The sequence below is a fragment of the Aquarana catesbeiana genome, linkage group LG01, assembly GCF_042186555.1.
Source record: "Aquarana catesbeiana isolate 2022-GZ linkage group LG01, ASM4218655v1, whole genome shotgun sequence".
Lineage (NCBI taxonomy): Eukaryota > Metazoa > Chordata > Amphibia > Anura > Ranidae > Aquarana > Aquarana catesbeiana.
In genome coordinates, this window is record NC_133324.1 from 629,671,895 (window position 1) to 629,694,057 (window position 22,163).

The 22,163-nt window shown below is 45.3% G+C and overlaps 1 protein-coding gene across 2 annotated transcripts in view; it reads left to right on the top strand.

The window, feature by feature from the left end:
* Window positions 1-15,667: 15,667 nt before the first annotated feature.
* The window catches only part of RUFY3 (RUN and FYVE domain containing 3), a 132,435-nt gene continuing 125,939 nt past the window's right edge, over window positions 15,668-22,163 (top strand). Inside the window, exon 1 of one of the 2 annotated variants that reach the window (XM_073601008.1) lies at window positions 15,668-16,407. In XM_073601008.1, the coding sequence (XP_073457109.1) occupies window positions 16,011-16,407 (397 nt within the window). In that variant the 5' untranslated portion in view covers window positions 15,668-16,010. The remainder of the gene's footprint in view (window positions 16,408-22,163) is intronic. The other variant, XM_073601011.1, reaches the window with a different exon arrangement.

The following is a 22,163-nucleotide window of genomic DNA, read 5'->3' on the forward strand; positions in this document are numbered from 1 at the left end:
GCAACGTCACCTGTGCTCCAGTACCCAGTAGGGCTCGAGTACAGATGCCCTCTACTTGTAGCGAGACTATGGGAAAATATGGGGACGGCCCCACTGGGTTCTTTGGCAGGTTTTCAGTGGGTGACTCTATAGTTTGTGTTCTGATCAGTTTCCTTGAAATCAGTGGAGTTGGTCTAACTACTCGCTCAGTAAGGTGTGCATTGATTTCTTGCCCTTGTCTTCCCTTCCCTGAGGGTTTTGTTTCTTTTGATTTTCTTGGTAAGGAAGGGGAAAGGGTGACAGGTGGCTTGCATCTTTTCTTCCTCTTAGATCTTTTCTTGAAGTTAGAGCGCAGTTTTCCTTCGGGACTCTCAACTAGCTCCTTCACTGAGGTCCCCTGAAGTTTCCCGCCGACTTAGGGAAGAGTAACTTCTGTAAGGCCTTCAGAACGTCCGTGAGTAATTGAGGGCTGATGCTAGTCTTGGGACAATCGGCTCAAAAGTGTCCAACCTCTATACACCCATAACATCTCTTTTTTCGCCCTTAAGAGAATTTTGGCTCCCCTTGAAGAGTCCCTTGTTCTTGAACCTTAGCTTGAGTCTCCATCACTCGCATTAAGGCATGATACATCTGGGTTTGGGCCTGAGCTATCTGGACCATTAGTTCAGTTGGCTCAAGTTCGCTTACTGGCTTATTAGTGTCAGGAATGGCCAGTCCTGCTGGTTCCACTATCCTCATCCGAGAAACTCATGTCCACATGAACAGCTTGAGCCACCACTTTCTCTCTATTTCCAGCACTAGAGCTCAATTCTCTCGTTCTTTGGCTTTTCTCTTCTAATAGGGCCTCCTCTTCTTGTACTTCCCTTATTAACTCAGGGTATGTAGGCACCACCTGGGTTCTCTTCAGTAAAAACTTTTATACAATAGGATGGTTTGGCCGAGCCCCTTGCAAAACCCGGTCTAGATGAGCTTGATCAACATCCTTGGGACCGATACCCCTCTTGAGAATAATTTGGTACAGCATTCTGTCTACTCGGGATATGTATTCAGGCAGAATCTCCCCCTTTTGTTGGTGAGTGTAGTTGAGTTTGTACATCAGATCTGCGGTAGTTTCAACCCTCCCGAATACAGCATACAGAGCATCTATGTAGTTCATGGCAACACAAGTTTTCTTTCCCATCCTCAGATTACGAATCACATCAGCCGTCAAGCCTCGAAGGTTCTCACTGAGTCGTTGCCGTTTTACAGCTTCTGAAACACTCTACTCTTCCATGGCTTGAAGGACCTGGCTCATCCAGGTTTCAAACTCATCTTCCCCCATAGGAGTCGCTAGCTGCCCCGAGAAAAACCTGAATCTCCAATTGCTTTGGTTGGCATTCCCAGACCCATTCTTCACTATGCTATCAACCAACCGGCTCATATCCATGTAGAAAGAAAGGGGGGGCATCGGCCCCTTGAGAGTCAGCTCCCACAGATACAGAACCCTTTTCCTGGGCCCTTGACCATGGCTGCTTCTCAGCAGTCTCTCCCCCCACTTTAAGTGGGATCACTCTAGCAATCACCCCTTCGGCTAGAGGTGCCTCTTCCCCTTGAAAGCACACAGGGTGCTGCCATTCCAGCACTTTGACTTGGTCCAGGTCGTACTCAGCTTCCATATCCACAATGTAGGCCTGGTGTCCTGGGGACAGAGCTTTCACCCACTTTCTAATCTCTCTCTCAGTGCGTTCACTCCCAGAGATCTCTAGAACGGTGCTCCTCTCCATTTAAGCTCCTTGACTTCTGCCCCAAACAACCACAGTCACTGAAGCTACTTCCTGCTCGGATTGTGGCTCTTGTCTAGGTCGACTAGGGCTGGCTGCAGATGGCATCCTGGACAAGCCCCCAAATGTAGCACAACCCCCTTGGGGATTGCTTGGATTTACCTGCTCATCTGCATCACCATGACCCTGTAAGCATTCCAACCCACCTGACACTCTGAGTTCAGACATCTTTGCACCACCTGAAGTAATAAGTCAAACAACTCAGTGTGTTTATATTCTAGTAACTTTTACTGGAGTACTTCAAAGGAGATCTTGTTGCACAAGAGAGGAAATAGATCAACTGAGCTTCAGATAACTTTACAAGCTCAGTAGAAGAATTCCTCTAAAATAATACAAGCTCCATCAGTTTAGTAATAATAGAATATTATATTCACGTATGTACAATGAAATACCACTTGAAAATGACCTGAAAGGATAAGCAAGAGTTAAGCATTAATACTGGCAGTACTTCTAAAGGGAAACCCAGGCCGGCCTATTTTAACTTTTAATCCTAATGAGAGATCAAGCAAAACAAGAATGGTACGAGGGCCCTTTAAACAGAAATAACAGCAATGTCCCTGTTGCAGGCCTGATGGTCTTCACTGGCAGTCGGAGCTCATTAACTATATCCAACAAGGTGCAATAACAAGGTAATGGCATTTCTTGGAATGGTTGAAGCTAAACATGTCTATGTACAGTGTTAAAATAGGCATGCGGTAAAGTATTCCCAAGGTAAAGCTGTCTGTACACAGTGTTCCAATGAAGCACCAAAGAAAGGTTTGCAAAGGTGGGCAATTGCCCTCTCACCCACGACCAGGCCGATCAGATGCCTCTCGAACAGCGACTCCCGGAGTGGTGTCCTTGCAGCGGATGCGATTGCGGCGGCCACCTGATGCGAAGCATGGAACACGGGTTGTTTCTACAGCTGAGTGATGCTAGATGGATGTCTGGAGGATCGCAAGCAGTGCTAAGCCCTTCTCGGCCGGGCTGGAATGTTGTGCACCACGTGGTAGGCAGCAACCTCGCTCTCCCCGTGCAGAGAGGTCCGCCACATAGAGGGCCCCAGAAGAAAAGAGCGTGGGACGGGTCTCCCGGCTCTTTTATGCTCTTCCCAGCAATCCCTCCGATGATAGAAAAGATCCCTAGTATATGTAGTCCAGGTATATAGTCTTGCGGAGGAATAGCCATTCCGAGGATCTACTAATCCCACAATCCCTTTGGTTTGGCCCACAAATATGATATCAGTTGGTGGCGCTGGGCAATAGAGGGACAATACAATCCATAGAAATGACAGGGGATTGCCGTACTTTGCAATTGTAGTCCACATTGCTACACACATGTAGCGTGAAGGCCTACACAATCACTGCATTGGTGAGGTTTGAATGAGGCGGTTTCAAGCCTCATTTCCATAGTGGATTAGGAGGGGTGCCACCGGGAAAGAAGTGAGCCAAGTGTCAGTAGAGTAATGGATGGTGTCAGTAGAACAGAGGATGATGTCAGTAGGGCAGTGGATGGTGTCAGTAGAACAGAGGATAATGTCAGTAGAGCAGTGGATGGTGTCGGAAGTGCAGTGGACGGGGTCAATAGGTCAGAGGATGGTGTCAGTAGTGTAGTGGATAGTGTTAGTAGGGCAGCGGACGGTGTCAGTAGGACAGTGGACGATGTTAGTCGGGCAGTGGACAGTGTCAATAGTGCAGTGGATGGTGTCAGTAGAGCAGTTAATGGTGTCAGTAGAGCAGTGGATGTGTCAATAGTGCAGTGGATGGTGTCAGTAGAGCAGTAGACGATGTCAGTAGGGCAGTGGATGTGTCAGTAGGGCAGTGCATGGTGTCGATGGGGCAGTGGACAGTATCAGTAGGGCAGTGAATGGTGTCAGTAGGGCAGTGTACAGTATCAGTAGAGCAGATATTGGTGTTAGTTGGGCACTACATTGTGGTCACAGGGAAGGCAATAAGATGGGCAAAATAATGTGACCTAGAGAGAGATAAATGAACAATATACCCCAGGGAAGTAATTAATACATGTAGGAAATATAAAAAGTTCTATATAAGTTGTAGCATGCAGGGAGAATATTTTGCCCTATTATTGTGAATAACAAAAACACAAAAATCAATATATTTAGCATAGATAAGTTATATAATAAGCAGGTTAGGGATACAAAGTTTGTGCCTGAGGCCCTTTCCCTCCCAGTGAACCAGTAATATATGTAGTCAGGCTGTACTTCTGTCTGGGGCTGTACCTTTCCTGTGTGCAGAGAATAGACAGAGAAGAGAATACAGCCCTCTTCGACCGCCCTCCCATCTCGTCCGGCGCTGCCCGGGTAGCCACATCCTAGCACCGGACGATTATCCTGGACTGAGCTGGGAAACGTGAGCTGCACAAAAATGCAGAGCAGTGGTGCGCTGGGCAAATAAAAGGAGAGGTTTGTGTGGTTAGAGTAGAAGATAGGCAGTGCAGGGAAAATGTGCAGCTCGCTCTGGGGATTGCAGTAGCAGGGACAAGCTAGATTATCTTTATGGGAGCCAGCGGAGCCCTTCACAATGCGGTGCCCAGAGCACATGACACCCCTGCCCCCCCCATAGTTTCACCCCTGCTTGTGAGTACAGACACCCTAAGGATCCTTAGACAGTTATACCCTCTTGTGCTCTATGTCAACTGAGGGACCAAAACAAAGAAGAACGCTGGCTAATGTTCTCAGAGTTTTGTCCAAAACTGTCCACTACTTTACTAAGGGACATTGCTCTGTTCTGCAATCAGTTTGCTGCTGTGAAGAAGTCTGTATCTGGCTTTGCAAGGACTTCAGTCCAGTTTCACTAAGAAAGAAAGTTAGAGTCCTCATTTTGAATAGTTAAATTTGGAGTATCCTACTATAGCCAATACAAAAAAAACCCAAAAAACCCTAGACTGGACATTGGAGACAACGAGGGAAGTGTATGTGTGTACCTCGCTGTGTGAATCTACCTTGTGCCTGGCTGTGGAGTAAAAGTGGGAAACACCCGGCAAAATACCAACGGCTCCTGTGGGGGTAGAGCTACACTATATAAGTTGTTTATCTGCTGTCCTCTCTTCTCTACATCTGTTCAAAGTCCATAATTTATGATGCTTGTCTGAGCTTTCAGGAAAAAAAGGGCAGGTAGCCCTGAGGAGTGAGGAGAGCTCTGTGAGCTGGTTGGAGGGAATGTGTCAGTTAGCATTCCTGGCAGGTGGAGAATGTAACTGTTTTTTAAAACTGTTAGACCCCTTCCACACTGAACGCGCTTGCTCGTCTTAGTGGCGCTTTAGCGCTGTTTAGGCGCTGCTTTTGCGCCGCTTTTTGGCTGCTAGCGGGGTGCTTTTAACCCCATAACAGGGGTTAAAAACGCCAGTCTTGTGGCGCTTTCAAAGCGCTTTTCAGGTGCCTTGAAAGCGCTGCCCATTCATTCCAAAGGGCAGCGCGTTTTGGGAGTGCTAAATACAGCGCTCAGACCCAGTCCAAAAGATGCTGCTTGCAGGACTTTTCATAACATCCCGCAAGCACACCGCCTGAGTGTAAAAAGTAACACTGGATTGAATGGGAAGCGTTTTTCAGGCGCTTAGCAGAGGCTGTTTCCAGCGGGTAAATGGGCGTACCTGTACGTCCCTTTGAATTTGCCGCCGTGCCATCGCTCGATGTCCTCGGGGATACCCGCGATCGTCTCATAGATGTAAACAAGCATCTCCCTGTTCTGCCTAGTGACAGTGTCACTGATCATAGCTCCCTGTAATCGGGAGCTATAATCAGTGATGTGTCACACACAGCCCCTCCCCCCCACAGTTAGAACACATCCCTAGGACACACTTAACCCTTCCCTAGCCCCCTAGAGGTTAACCCCCTCACTGACAGTGTCATTTACACAGGAATCAGTGCAATTGTATAGCGCTTATCTCTGTAAAAATGACAATGGTCCCAAAAATGTGTCAAAATTGTCCGATGTGTATGCCATAATGTCACAGTCATGATAAAAATCGCAGATCGCCGCCATTACTAGTAAAAAAAAATATATTAATAAAAATGCAATAAAACTATCCCCTGTTTTGTAGACACTATAACTTTTGCCCAAACCAATCAATAAACACTTATTGTGATTTTTTTTAACAAAAATATGTAGAAGAATACGTAATACGGCCTAAACTGAGGAAAAAAATGTTTTTTTTAATATATTTTTTGGGGATTTTTAATATAGCAAAAAGTAAAAAATAATGCGTTCTTTTCAAGATTGTCGCTCTATTTTTGTTTATAGCGCAAAAAATAAAACCGCACAGGTGATCAATTACCACCAAATGAAAGCTCTGTTTGTGGGAAAAAAAAGGACGTCAATTTTGTTTTGGAGCCACGTTGCGCGACCGCGCAATTGTCAGTTAAAGCGATGCAGTGACGAATAGCAAAAAGTGCTCTGGTCTTTGCCAGCAAAATAGTCTGGGGCTTAAGTGGTTAAAAAAAAAAAATTCTTATTTATTTTACATTTTAATTTTATTTTTTTACACTGTCCATTTAAAAAAAAAAACTTAGGTTTTATTCCGAAAAAAAGCATAACAGGACCTCTTAAATATGAGATCTGGGGTCAAAAAGACCTCAGATCCCACATTTACACTTAAATGCAATAAAAAAAAAAAGAAATTAAAAAAAATTATTTTAAGACCTTTAAGACCATTGGGCAGAAGTGATGTTTGATGTCGCTTCTGTCAACCAATGGTATGGAGCCGAGTGGGGGCCATCTTTCCCTCACTCGGCTTCCAGCCTCAGAGGGGAAAGGACCTGATTGTCTCCGACGCTACCAACGGCTCCAGTATACAGCGGAGACCACCGGGGAGCGGCGGGAGAGGCCAATAAAAGTGATCTCGTGGCGCAGAGACCCCTTTTATCTCAAAGCGGACCGCCCGCTGTTTAAAACAATACTGAGGTTATGGCAGCTATCTGCTTCTATAAAAACGGTATTCCACATTAAACAGCGGGCAGTCCGCAAGTGGTTAATTGAAACAAGTACACACTGTAGAGGAATATGCTTTGTTCATATTTCATGTCTGAGGTTTACAATTACTTTAATACCAAACATATTTGCCGTTAACCAATAACCCTTTCAATGCCACCAAAATATTTCATACGTAAGCAGCAGTGTGGGGTTTTTGCACAGACCACTGGCTGCTACAGGGTTTTCCCGCCAAAAGACCTCTCACCAATTCAGCTGACTGAAGATCCACCCAGCAACTCCTCCTAGTAACAACAGACAGCTTGTAACTTGAAACACAAAGCAGAAAGAACCAGCAGCTTAACCACTTCAGCCCCGGAAGAATTTACCCCCTTCCTGACCAGTGCGTTTTTTGCAATTTGGTACTGCGTCGCTTTAACTGACAATTGCGTGGTCGTGCGACGTGGCTCCCAAACAAAATTGACATCCTTTTTTTCCCCCACAAATAGAGCTTTCTTTTGGTGGTATTTGATCACCTCTGCGGTTTTTATTTTTTGCACTATAAACAAAAAAAGAGCGACAATTTAAAAAAAAACGCATTATTTTTTACTTTTTGCTATAATAAATATCCCCAATAAATATTTAAAAAAACATTTTTTGTCCTCAGTTTAGGCCGATACGTATTCTTCTACATATTTTTGGTAAAAAAAAATCGCAATAAGCGTTTATTGATTGGTTTGCACAAAAGTTATAGCGGTTACAAAATAGGGAATAGTTTTTATTATTTTTTTTTTTTTTTTACTAGTAATGGCGGCGATCAGCGATTTGTATCATGACTGCGACATTATGGCAGACACATTGGACATTTTTGACACATTTTTGGGACCATTGTCATTTTTACAGCAATCAGTGCTATACAAATGCACTGATTCCTGTGTAAATGACACTGGCAGTGGGGTTAACCACTAGGGGGCTAGGGAGGGGTTAAGTATGTCCTGGGGTGTGTTACTAATTGTGGGGGGGGGGGGGGCGTGCCTACATGTGACACGTCACTGATCTCTGCTCCCGATCACAGAGAGCAGAGATCAGTGACACTGTTACTAGGCAGAACGGGGAATTGCTTGTTTACATTGGCATCTCCCCGTTCGTCTTCTCCGTGAGGCGATCGCGGGTATCCCCGCGGTGATCGAGTCCGCGGGACCCACGACCCGCACGCAATGGCACGGCGGCAAATACAAAGGGACGTACGGGTACGCCCATTTGCCCAGCCGTGCTATTCTGCTGACGTACATCGTCGTGCGCTGGTCGGGAACCGGTTAAGGTAGGTACACACTATAAGAATAACGGAAGAAAAATTCCGTATGAGGAACGAACGTACGCTTTTCATATAGCGTGTACACAACTTTTGACATCCAATTCAGACTTTTCAAATGAAAATTTCTGAAGGGGCAAACTCCAAAAAATGTTCTTGAACGTGAACAAAACTAACAATTTTTATTTGATGTGTACTTATTTTTTTGTATATTTTTCGTACGAGAAAAATCGAATACAAAAGACTGCACGTGATCAGAAACAAACAACAAAAAAAAGAAACTTTGTCGTACGAAAATTTTCATACATTAGTTCCATCTTTGATAGTGTGTAACCATCTTTACTGGCTGACAAAATACCCAAACAGAGGCTGCATCTGATCTTATGTAGATGCTGTTCAACCGACAAATTTCTGTCTGGCTCATTTGAAGGATGTCAAGTTAGTGGGGGGGGCCAACAGGGCCACTCACTAAGCAATATTCAAACAGTGTATGGGCAGCTTTAGGCCCCTTTCACATGGAGCGAACCCGCTGAATGGACTCCACCAGCTCAGCAGGGTTCGCTCCGTTGATCCCCGCTGAGCAGGTGGATGACAGGTACGTCTCGGCTCACTGTGCAGGGAGGGGCCTGTCAGAGCCCCGCTGTCCTCTATGGCGAGATCGGATGAAAACGGACAGCATGTCCGCTTTCATCCGTTCCCATCCGATCCACTGGACGGATCGCAAACGTATCGTCATCCATCTGTTTTGAGCGTATTTTGTTGGATTGGATGGCAGGGGGGTGTCAGCGGACACATCTCTGCTGATATCCGCCTTCCCCTAGAGGTTAATGAGTGGCCCACTCGGATCCACCTAAAACAGACGGGTGGATCCGAGCCGGCCGATCGTGTGAAAGGGGCCTTATGCTGGCCATACACTATACAACAAAAATTGTCCGAAATTCAGTCATTTAGACCGTTCGTTCGTTTTTCGGACAGTTAATAAGCACAAAATCGTTAATCATATGGACGTTTTTGAGCCGAAAAAACGAAGGACAAGTTTGGAATTTTATGCCAAACGAATAATAAATTGAAAGGTTAATGTGTTTCCCATCCGAACTGTCTGCACTAGGTATATGTAAAAAAAGAACAAAAAAATTATTTATTTATGTCCACTGAACGATTTATCGAGTCATTACATGATGGCACCATCATTTGCGCTCACGGCCGAATGTTCGTTTTTCGAAAATGGGTTCGGCCGATTTTTCGTATTGTGTATGGCCAGCATAAGGGTGTGTCCACTCTGGATGGAGAAGCAACAGAGATACCCTTGGAAAGCAGCATTGTCAGTCTGGGGAGAGGGTGGTGTTATGCCGCGTACACACAGGCAGATTTTTCAGCTACAAAAGTCAGACAGCCCGTCCGACAGACTTTCGACAGACTTTCAACGGACTTTTGGCGGACTTTCAACGGACTTTTGGCGGACTTTCAACGGACTTTCTAACGACTGGCCTACACACGATCGCACCAAAGTCTGACGGATTTGTACGTGATGACGTACACCGGACTAAAATAAGGAAGTTGATAGCCAGTAGCCAATAGCTGCCCTAGCGTTGGTTTTTGTCCGTCGGACTAGCACACAGACGAGCGGATTTCTGGGTCCGGCGGAGTTACGATGTAAAGATTTGAAGCAAGTTCCAAATCTAAAGTCCGTCAGATTTGCGACTGGAAAAGTCCGCTGAAGGTCCGGTGAAGCCCACACGGGATCGGATTGTTCGCCGGATTTGGTCCATCTGCGTCCGTCAGACCAGTCCGGCCGAAAAGTTCTACCGTGTGTACGCGGCATTAGACTTAACCGCTTGCTGACCACCCACAGTAATTTTACTACAGGCGGCTAGACAGCATAGGCAGGCTGGATGACATACATTGATTTAATGGTTTCCCAAAACAGTTATATTAAAGACATGTTGTAAATGATAACTGTCACAGTTGCTTGTGCTTTCAACTATGAAATCATCAAATGGCAGATGTCATAACTGATCACATGTGAAGCATTGTGGCAGCTGCAAATCAAACAGAGGCTAATTTGGCAGCTTCCTTGGCTGTAAAGGTTAGAGGTCTATAGTTTTGCTTTAAAAAATTCGTCTTAGCTTTTTAACTGCTACTTTTGCTGTACAGTTTGGTCTTTTAACCACTTCAGCCCCAGAAGGATTTACCCCCTTAATGACCAGGCCATTTTTTGCGATACAGCACTGCGTCCCTTTAATGGACAATTGCGCGGTTGTACGACACTGCACCCAAACAAAATTGATGTCCTTTTTTTCCCACAAATAGAGCTTTTTTTTGGTGGTATTTGATCACCTCTGCGGTTTTTATAAACAAAAAAAGAGAGACAATTTTGAAAAAAAAAAAACAATATTTTTTACTTTCTGCTATAATGCATATCCAAAAAAATATATATAAAAAATGTATTCATCAACTTAGGCCAATATGTATTCTTCTACATATTTTTGGTAAAATAAATCCCAATAAGCGTATATTGATTGGTCTGCGCAAAAGTTATTGTATCTACAAACTATAGGATAGATTTAGGGACTTGTTTTTACTGGTAATGGTGGTGATCTTTTTTAGCGAGACTACAACATTGCGGCGGACAAATCTGACCTCAAGTGACAATTTTTGGGCAAAAGCGTCATTATGACACTGATCAGTGCTAAAAAAATGCACTGATCAATGTATTAATGACACTGGCAGATCTCAGTGCTGTCCCCTGTCAGAATGGGGATCCCCCTTGTTTACATAGGCAGATCCCCGTTTTCCCCCTCTGCACCGCGGTTGCGGGTGACCGCCCTACATCGAGTCCGCTGGACCCGCGGCGGGTGCATGCGCACACCCACACCACCACATGCAGGGACCAACATACAGGTATGCCGGATTGCGCAGCTGAGCCACCTTGCCACAGTATATATGCAGAAGGCGCTCGGCAAGTGGTTAAAGGAAGTTGAAAAAAATGTCAGACTAAAGCCGGTCATACACTATTAGATTCCTCCATTTAGGCTCCATTCACATTTGGCATTTTGGGATCTTGGGTAGATCTCCTGCTTCTTTTTGGCCCACACGTTGTGGTTTGCTGCAACTGCCGAATGATTGAATATGAATGGCACCCAAACCTGTGTTTTTCAATTGCAATGCGAATTGAGATTGTGGGCAGAATCGCAGTGATTCTGCCCAAGATCCCAAAATGGCAAATGTGAATGGAGCTTTTCACAAAGGGAGCTCCAGCTGATTGACAACCTAAGCTCTGTTCCTGTGTGTTGTGTGAAGGGGGGGGGGGGTGTCCCTTCCCTCCAATCAGCTCTTAGAGCTCTCCTCACTGAACTCTGCAGTGTGTAATATTAGCTCCCTGCCCCCTTTTTTCTGACAGCTCAAACAAACGTTATACATTTTGTACTTTGAACGCTTGTAGAGAAGAGAAAAATGACGATAAATAGGTAGAACTTATGTAGGAAGATTTGTTTAATCTGTGTATCACCTGAGGATAGTCACATCACTGGGTATATGTAAGGGTTTACAACCACTTTAAAGTGGAAAAAGTCCACTTTTTAACTTGTACCTACAGGTAAGCCTATAATAAGGCTGTAGGTACAGTGAATATCTCCTGAACTTGCACTGTTTAGGAAATATTCACACAGCATGCAGCCGGTGACCTCACTGGTGCTGTAAAGGGACGGATTACCCGTGCTATACCTTCAAAGCTTTGTGTTGGAGCTGCACATGAGTGGGAGTGACGTCATCGCGGCCCTGGCCATTCATGGATCCGGAGTCCGCGAACCGGGAAGGAAGACCGGGTGAAGATGGAAGCACTAGGGAGCTGTGACAGTGCTATGTCAGAGGGCTCTGTGTCCAAGTAAGTCTGTCATGTACTAGTATGTGGTACATACTAGTACATTATGACTTAAAGTGGTTGTAAGGGCAGAAGGTTTTGTATCCTAATGCATTCTGTGCATTAAGATAAAAAGCCTTCTGTGTGCAGCAGCCTCCCCAGCACCCCCTAATACTTACCTGAGCTCCACGAGAGACTCAGCTGTCCGGGACTCTCCCTCATGATTGGCTAAGACACAGCAGCGGTCAATCAAACTCAGCCAATCAGGAGAGAGAGGGGCAGAGCAGAACTGCAGCTCCGTGTCTGAGTGGATACACGGAGCTGTAGCTCGGCTTGGTTGCCCCCTTAGCAAGCTGCTTGTTTTGGGGGCACTCAGAAGAGGGACCCGAGAAGAGGAGGATCCGGGCTGCTCTGTGCAAAACCACTGCACAGAGCAGGTAAGTATAAAGTGTTTGTTATTTTATTGGAAAAAAAAAAACAAGATTTTACAACCACTTTAAACTTGCAGGGGGGCCCCTTTTTTTCTGATGGTTTACTACCTCTTTAAGCCTTAGACCAGATCACCAGGTGAAAATAAAGGCAAGAAAAAAAAAAAGGAAAGCCTATCACACCTCCAACTGATCTTTTATCACTACCATTAGCTCATCCCCCACAGTTATAACCTTTTGTACCACTTGCCCCACCCTATTAGATTGTAAGCTCCTATGAGCAGGGCTCTCTTAAAGAGGTTGTAAACCCTGGAGAAAAAAAAAAACCCTGTAAGACAAAGGCATAATGAGCTAGTATGCATCGCATACTAGCTAATTAAGAAATACTTACCTTAGAACAGGTGCCGGCCCAAGACACTGTGCTGCCTGGGTCAAAGAATGAAATGCTGCCCCCCCCCCCAAAAAAAAAATCATGCCCACCAAAAGACCCCCACATCCATTATTTTATATCACGATGATTAAAACTAAAATTACATTTATCAGGAAGTCAGATTTACATGCAACATTACCTTGTCTATATGCAAAATTATATGACATACCATTATGTTGAATTCCAAGGGGTGGGCTAGGGCAGTATATAGACAGGCTAGGGTAGTATAGGGGCAGGCTAGGGTAGTATATAGACAGGCTAGGGTAGTATATGGACAGGCTAGGGTAGTATATGGACAGGCTAGGGTAGTATATAGAAAGGCTAGGGTAGTATATGGACAAGCTAGGGTAGTATATAGACAGGCTAGGGTAGTATATGGACAGGCTAGGGTAGTATATAGACAAGCTAGGGTAGTATATGGACAGGCTGGGGTAGTATATAGACAGGCTAGGGTAGTATATGGACAGGCTAAGGCAGTATAGGGGCAGGCTGGAGTAGTATATAGACAGGCTAGGGTAGTATATGGACAGGCTAAGGAAGTATAGGGGCAGGCTGGGTTAGTATATAGACAGGCTAGGGTAGTATATGGACAGGCTAGGGTAGTATATGGACAGGCTGGGGTAGTATATAGACAGGCTATCAGTGCTGCCCATCAATGCCCATCACTGCTGTCGATCAATGCCCATCAGTGTCGCCCATCAGTGCCACCCATCAATGCCCATCAGTGCGCATCTGTACCGCCTATCCGTGCTGCCTATCCATGCCAACCAGTGCCCCCTATTAGTGCCCACCAGTGCCGCCTATCAGTGCCCACCAGTGCAGCCTATTAGTGCCCATCAGTGCCACCCAACAGTGCACATCAGTGCCGCCTATCAGTGCTCATCGGTGCCACCTATCAGTGCCCATAAGTGCGGCATATTAGTGCCTCCTCATCAGTGCCCACCAGTTCAGCCTATCAGTGCCCATCAGTGCCGCCTCATCAGTGCACATCAGTGAAGGCGAAAAATTACTAAGTTACAAAATTTACTGACAGAAAAAAAATAAAAAATATTTTTTTCTCAAAATTTTTGGTCTTTTTTTTGTAAAAAATAAAAAACCCAGCAGTGATTAAAAACCACCAAAAGAAAGCTCTATTTGTGTGAAGAAAATGATGGAAACGTAATTTGGGTACAGTGTAACATGACCGCACAATTGTCATTCAAAGTGTGACAGCGCTGAAAGCTGAAAAATGGCCTGGGCAGGAAGGGGGTGCAAGTGCCCAGTAGGAAAGTGGTTAATATTGTAAAGCGCTGTGTAACCTGTTGGCAATAGATCCTGTAGAATAAAAATTAAAAATAGAAAACAAATGCAGCCACCACATCTAAAGGTGGCCATACACGCTTTGATAAATGACTGATATCGTTTCTGATTGATCTCTTCCAATCAGATCAATCAATCTATAGTGGACAACCCATTCCATCGTTATGCCACATGCGGTAAAGTGGATTTTGATTTAAGATAGGATCGTAACTTACAATCGTGTGTCATCAATCACACCTCTGTTTCCACCGTGTAACGTAAAATCCGATCAATCAAAATGCAATCTTATTTGCAAACGTATGCCTCGTACACACGATCAGATGATTGGACGGCTTATCGTTCGCATTTTGTTGCATAATACTAATATCAAATTCAACAGTGTATTTTGCGCTCTACGAAATGTACGTTTTTTTCGTACCATTCTGGAAAACCTTCCGGTTTTGTGTAGCTTCGTATTGGAAATCATGTCAAATACGTGTGACCCCCATGTCTGCCACGCATTATGGCTATTTCTATTCGTATTGTTCTCCCATCTCCTTCCGGGTTATTTTCGTTAAGAATGAGCGCAACCGTGTTCGCAACCGCACGTACAGAGCCCACCAGGAAGTCAGTACTGCACAGCGCTAATCACAGATAGTGAGACATTTCCTGATCTCTGCAGCCGCGGATCGGGGAAAATGTCTCACTGCCTGTGATTAAGGATGAGCTCCGGCGTGTTCGCAAGCTGCACGTGCCGAGCCCGCCAGGAAGTCGGCAATGCGCTGCGCTAATCACAAGCAGTGAGACATTTCCCGATGTGCGGCTGCAGAGATCGTGAAGTGTCTCACTGTCTGTGATTAGCGCAGCGCATTGCCGACTTCCTGGTGGGCTTGGCACGTGCAGCTTGCGAACACGCCGGAGCTCATCCTTACCTGTGATAAGCGCTGTGCAGTACCGACTTCCTGGTGGGCTCTGCACGCGCGGTTGCGAACACGCCTGAGCTCATCCTTCATTTTTGTGTTTCCGATCATGCATGGTGTTTGTCTATCGATTTTTAGAGGACGCATACTGTACCGATTAAACGTTTGTCGCTCACTGCGCTATCGTCCAAGCAAAGTTTTCGTGTTTGTCCCTTCGGATATTGTTGGACGAACTGACGTGTTCGGCTGTCGAAGAGCTGGGTACTAACGATCAGACTATCATGCGATCAATCCGAAACCGATTTTTATCATCCGATTATCTGATCGTGTGTACGAGGCATAAGTGTCTCAGTGCCGCTGATCGTTGCAAAGCGATCGATAATTCTCCGTTCTGGCCGATTGACTCAGTTTGGTCTAAATTGATTGTAAAAGAAGCTATGGCTGTTTGATTTTTTTAAATTCTTTTTGCAGTTTCCATCATTTTGATCCAACCACAGATCAATTGTAAAAAAAAAAAAAAGAGGAAGTGTGTACAAGCACCGTAAGGATTGGTAAGTTGCAATATATTATTTTTTTTGGTTTAAGGGGGGGACATGGCGTGCGATCACATAAGATGATGTGGATGAGAGCTGTATAATGAAGGTAGTGTTGTTGTGACAATGGCTGCACACAGAAGGGTTACAGCTTACAGAGGGGAGTGTAATGGGGAGGAGCAGTACTAAGGAAGAGTCCTGTGTGTCTGCTTCCTCCTCTAGCTGTAGGGAAGTTCCGGGCACACAAGGATTGCACACACTGCTCTCCTATTACTTCCATCTCCTGCATGATCAAGCAAGGAGGTAGATCTAGGATGCCCGCCTGAAGCTGACAGCTCCCCCCTGACACCCACCCACCACTCATCATTGTTCTCTAGGAGTAGTAAGGAGAAGTGTTCACTAGAGGAATGCTCATCACATTCAAAGACTACTTAACATGAGTGTTTGAATGTGGGAAAAGGAGCAATAATCCTTGACAGGCAGCATCAGATCCCCGTCCAATAGAAGCAGCATTATCGGAGCCCTACATATCCTACCGAGCAAAGACATGGAAGGGGAGCAGCCGGAAAAAACCTGCCACCAGCATGGCAATGGAAACGCGCAAGGCATGGCTCTTCGTGGGCGCGATTTGGAGATCCTCCCCTTGCACGTAGATGAAAAGGGTAAACCGCAATCTGAAGATTCGCCCCCTGCGCTGCCACCACCCATATTCCTCTATCCGGGGGCAAGAAAGCAAAAACAACAGGGTAAAGATTACACAGGGATGACCAGTTCACAGGGGTGCAGTCGCACCTCTCCTTCGTCGTCGTCTTCATCTGGATACCCTGACCCTGCCTCGCCTGGATCAGGGGGGTTGTCACCGACATCGTCCCTGCCGCTAATGATGATGATGATGAACTACACGAGCAGCGGGAGCAATGGTGGCAATGATAAAGTCCACAAAAGTGAGTAAATGCCATATATTTATAAGATATCTATGCCTGAGATTTTTTTTTTTTTTTTCCTAGTTTGCGGTGGCGTGGGAAAAGACTAGAACCCCTGTCGGGTTTTACTGCTTTTCATGGCCCTGTTAGGGCTTATTTACACTTTGTGGCTGAGGGCAGTAAAAATAGGTGGTTAAGCCATGGATTTACTGCCCCCTTAAAGTGGTTGTAAAGCCTCAAGGTTTTTCACCTTAATGCATTCTATGAAAAACATTCTGTGCTGCAGCTCCACCCAGACGCCCAATCCGATCCAGCGATGTGCAGCAACTCCTGCCGATTTCTTTCTCCCCATTGGACAGATTGATAGCGGCATGAGCCATTGGCTTCCGCTGCTGTGAATCAAATCAAGTGACGCCGGGGCTGAGTCCCGCCGTCTGTGTTAATGGATGCAACAGCGGTACTCGGGAGCGAACCCGCACGTGTGCCCCCAGGGAAAGCAGCTTTCTGTGGGGGCACCCGATCAAGAGGAAGGGGCCTGGAGTGCAGGAAGAAGAGGATCAGGGCTACTCTGTACAAAACCATTGCACAAGAGCAGGTAAGTACTGTATAGGCATGTTTGTTGTTTTTATGAAAAATAGATGAGTTTACAACCCCTTTAAGCTGCAAAGACAGCCAGATATCCCCTGTTGCACTTGATGGGTAGCACTTCCACCAAACATGGCCCATTTATGAATGGAGTTGCATTGCAACCACCCTGCAAACATGTGCAGTGTACACGGTTGCTGCATGTTTGTGTGGGCTTTTAATGGTTAAAACAGGTACTGAGGAGGCAACATATTGTCTCCGAACTGCCTGTCATTTGCCATCTGAAGAATGATCAACCGTGGATCACTTTTCACAGGGTGGTAGAAACTTCTGCAATTTTAAAGTAGGACTTGGGGATATTTCCCCTCACTTCCTGTCCTGGTGACACAGTTTTTACCAGACAGGAAGTGAAGGAAAACCTGCATCAGAGTAAAAGACAAAAAAAAAAAAAACTCACAGGGGATCTAGCACTCCCCTACTGAACTTAAACAAGTGATTTTTTACTTCTGTCTGTGTTGCTGTTAGAGAGATTTCCCCTCACTTCCTGTCTTGTAAAACACAGCAAAGGAACAGAAAGGGAAACCTCTCTAATGGAACCCTGGATAGCAGTAACACCTGACCGGGGGTCTAATCCTCCTCCACGTCGTCCAGAACTAAAAGACTATGAGTATAGGCCTAATTCCCATCTGTGGTAAGGAGCATACTGGGGATTCCTGCAACAGGAATCGCAGGTGTATGTGAACAGCTTTGGCCATGCTACCTGTACAAATGAGACACAACCGTTGCATGTATTAAACATGCAGGGATTACCAGTGATTAGGGACAGATGATCTCCTCTGGTCTGGGCAGGGACAAGGGGTGGGCAGAATGGGTGCACACACCAGATCAGTGGCTGGCAACCAGCTGACCGTGGCCTCATATTTACTCCAGTGCTGTTGCCACTGTGCTCCAACATGGCCACTCTCCACCCCATCCACCCACAGCCGACATGACACACCATGCATGCGCAACTACCCTCTAGATGCTAGAAAGCAAGTGATTGGCCATGCATGTGCAGTGCACACCCCATGCCAACCATGGGCAGCTGGAACAAGGGGGCAGAGAATGGCGGTACACCCATTCTACGCCATGCATTAGCAGCGGCCACTCGGTTCTTGCCCTGGCTGTTGGACCCCCTGGTCCCTGGCAGTTTGCGTCCAGGGGCAACCATCTGTCCTTACTGGGCGTAATCGCTCCCTGAACAATTATTGTATACACCTGACAATCCTGCCACAGGAATCTGATGGTTCTTGACGCAGGAATTCCCTCGATGCCCCCTAATCGCACATGTGAACGGGGCCTAAGTGGCAAATACAGAAATGGAGCTGCTGGCTATAGCCACCAAGTCCACTTGGATTGGGAAAATGAGGTCATCTTGTTATCATTAGTAACGGCTCCACTTTTACTTCAGTATTCTTTATACAGGAGTTCATAAATGAGCTGTAGGGAACCTCACATTAAGGATTACTCGCTCCATTTACGTCTGTAATTAAAGTGTGTTTTGTACGATTTTAGTGGGAAAGACTGATTGTTTACTGCAAGCGTTACATTGTTTACATCCCTGGCTGATGATCTCTGGAAAACAGCAATCAGCCGTGTTGTTTTCCTTTTCAGTGGATCAGTATTGTTCTCTACGTGATCAGACGTGGGTGTCAGTCTGTTCTCACATCACTGTATTTATAAAGATACACATTTTGTAAGATTTGACATGTTTATAGGAAAGCTGCCATAAGAGAAGGGAGGAGGCAGCTGTCGCTGACCGCTTCTTCTGGAAACGTTTGTTGACATGCTGACCTTCCTCCTTCAGTAAGTCATCAACCAACTGCAAGTAAACACATCAGCATTTCTGATTTTCAGGATCTTCATACTTGTTCTGGGTTGGTGATTAAAAGTATTGAAGACAGAGGGTCAGTGTGACAGCCAGGCAACTAGCATTTTCAGGAGGAGGCAGCCCCTGTCTCTCTCATGAAAGGATCGCTGTCGGTACCAAGTTGTAAGCTCAGCAGACAAGCCCCCTGGTGTCTAAGGCCAGCCAGCTTTAGTGTGTTCTCATTATTACAGGGTAACTTGTTATGTTAAAGTGTAACTAAGGGCAAAGCTTCTTTTAGTTTTGGATAGTGGAGAGGGATTAGAACACCTGTCATGCCTGTCACACACGATGAGAAAATCATCTGAGAGATACGGAGCAATCGTACAATAATCTGATCATTAGTACACAGCTTTCGAGAGCCGATCACGACAGTTCAGGCGACATTATCTGAAGGGCAAGCATGAAAATGTTTCACGTACGATAGCAGAACAAACAATTTTCATGCAATCAGTACAGTGTTCGTCCGTTAAAAAAAAATTGAGTGACCAAGACCACGCATGCTCGGAAACAAAGGAATACATTACATAATTGTGGGATTAAATTGTATTCTGTTTTACGAGAATTTTCTAACTCTAGTAACCTATTCATTTTCGACATGAGACTAGCATGCAAAAAAAAAACAAAAACAGACGAACATTCGTCCGATATTCTCATCGCGTGTACCAGTTCTCAGTTTTTATTGGTGTCTGTATCTCTGTTAGAGAGCCCCACCCTCTCTATTTGTCCTGTTTACTGTTATCGCCAAAAGTGAAAGTGAAAGAAAACCCCACATTTTGGGCTGTCCCCAGATCAGGAGTAGAAGAGAAATCATCCAATGGGGACACTAGTTCTGAGATTCCCTCACATTGAAGGGATTTCCTCTCACTTCCTGTTTTGGCTATGGGACAGGAAGTTAAGGGAAATCTCTCCAATGGCACACAGATGGCAAAAAAAAACAGGCGAGGGTTATAACCCTCCCCTACTCTAGCCAAAATGGGGAAAAAATGCCTTTAGTACATAGGTTGATTATTAAACATTACAAAAAGCAAGTTGTAAGCATCCTGTTAAAGAGGAGGTAAAGGATAAAGACTGAGCTATCAAAGACTGCTCTCACTCCAGACTACAGATTGGTAGCTGAAGAAACCTGTCCCCCCCCCCCCCCCCCAACCCCAGGTGTTCAAAACTATTTAGAGGGATGTGTGGGAAGGGCAGCCGCTTAATGCATTCCCTGCAAACACCCCACTACCTATCCTACCCCAACAAACACAGCTCAGCGAGGGCCTACTTAAAGTGTTACTAAACCCTGGACCCTGTATTCACTATAACTGGTCTCCCACAGTACACAGAACATTGAAATGCAGTTATTTTTGTAAATACAAACTGCAAAATCCCCCTTTTCTTTTATCAGCATTTAGAGCAGTCTTGCGACTTCTATCCGTGTCTGATTAAAAGTTGTAGAAGGAGTTTTCATTCTCCCCTGACTGTGCTATGAGGCTGCATGACCCCTGACTCTCTGTCTGGACAGTGCTGATTGGTCCTGTGCTGATCACGTGCACCCTCCCAAGAAAAAAAAAAAAAAATTCTCTAGCAATACACACTAAACTGAACATGTGCAGCTTGCCCCCAAGGAGGCTCTGTACTATCAGCAGATAGATATGGGATGCTGGAAGAAGGGGAGGATCAGAGGAGACAGGATCAAACAGCCTTTTTACACAATGCAGAGGATTAACCCCTTAGGTTCCACAGTGAGTATAACAAGCATGCTTTACTGCATATACCGACTGATTTTACTGTTGTGGGTTTAGTAACACTTTAACGCCTAGTTTGCTACCAGCACCTGAAAGATGAGAGGAGCCTACAGAGCTGGCAGGCATGGCTAGAAGAGGACAAAAGCAACGTTTTTGTCAGTCACTTTTCACACAGAAGGTAAGTATCATTATTATGTTTCTTTATTCGTAAAAGGTAATTTTTTTACTTTTAAAGTGATTGTAAACCTATTATTTTTTTTTTTAAAACAACACACATGTTTTACTTATCTGCTCTGTGCAATGGTTTTGCACAGAGCAGCCCCTGCTCTTCTGGGTGCCCTCCTGGCTCCTCCTCTTCTTGGTGTGACATCATAGGAAGCCACTTCCTATGATTACACACCAGCAGGCTTGAAGACCAAGACCCAGAGTGACACACACAGCATAGCTTGGCCCCCCGGGCCCTGGTCACAGGATGTGATTAACAGAAGCACAAGCCAATGGCTCCTACTGTTGCCTCTCTGTCCTATGCATAGAATACATAAAGGTATAAAACCTTCTACCTTTACAACCACTTTAAATTAGGGCTGTCTTACTTGGAGCTTGAGTCATGTGGCTGACACTACCAGTTTGCTTTTTTTTTTTTTTTTTTTTTTTTTTAACAGAACCTGAAAACAGCATCAACAACTGTTTATTGCAACAAATAAAATCTGTGAATGTGAAAACTATAAACCTTTCAGGGAGCAGCTAAAGGCTTTTAAATTTACACATGTATTTATAAAGAGCATAATTTAAATCGCTGAACATTTGAAGGACAAAGCTGGCCATACAGTGCCTTAAAAAAGTATTCATACCCCTTGAAATTTTCCACATTTTGTTGTGTTACAACCAAAAAGGTAAATTTATTTTATTGGTGGTTTTATGTGATAGATCAACACAATGTGGCATATAATTATGAAGGGGCAGGAAAATGATAAATGGTTTCCAACATTATTTTACAAGTAAGCCCAGGTTCACATGCATGCGATTTGACACGTCAAATTGCATGCGAAATCGGCGGCTATTGCCAACAATGGCACCGTCTGAGTCTGTGCGACGCCGACTTTGTGACGCCGCACCGATTCCCAAAAGTGGCTTCTGTACTACTTTTATCAACTTGGGGTGCAATATCAATAGACATCTGTGCAGGAACCTGCACAGATGTCTCTAAAATCGCCCCCGAAGTTGGACTGACATGCGGGTTTTCACACTGAAGCGGTACGCTGGCAGGAGAAGAAAAAATCTCCTGCCAGCCGCATCTTTGGAGCGGTGAAGGAGCGGTGTATTCACCGCTCCTAAACCGCTCCTGCCCATTGAAATCGATGAGACAGCGTGGCTATACCGCGGCTATAGCCGTGCTATACGAGTGGTTTTAACCCTTTTTCGGCCGCCAGCGGGGGGTTAAAACCGCACCGCTAGTGGCTGAATACTGCGGTAAAACAGCGCTAAAAATAGCGCTGTTTTACTGCCGACGCCCCCTACCGCCCCAGTGTGAAAGCAGCCTAAGCAAGTGGTTAAAA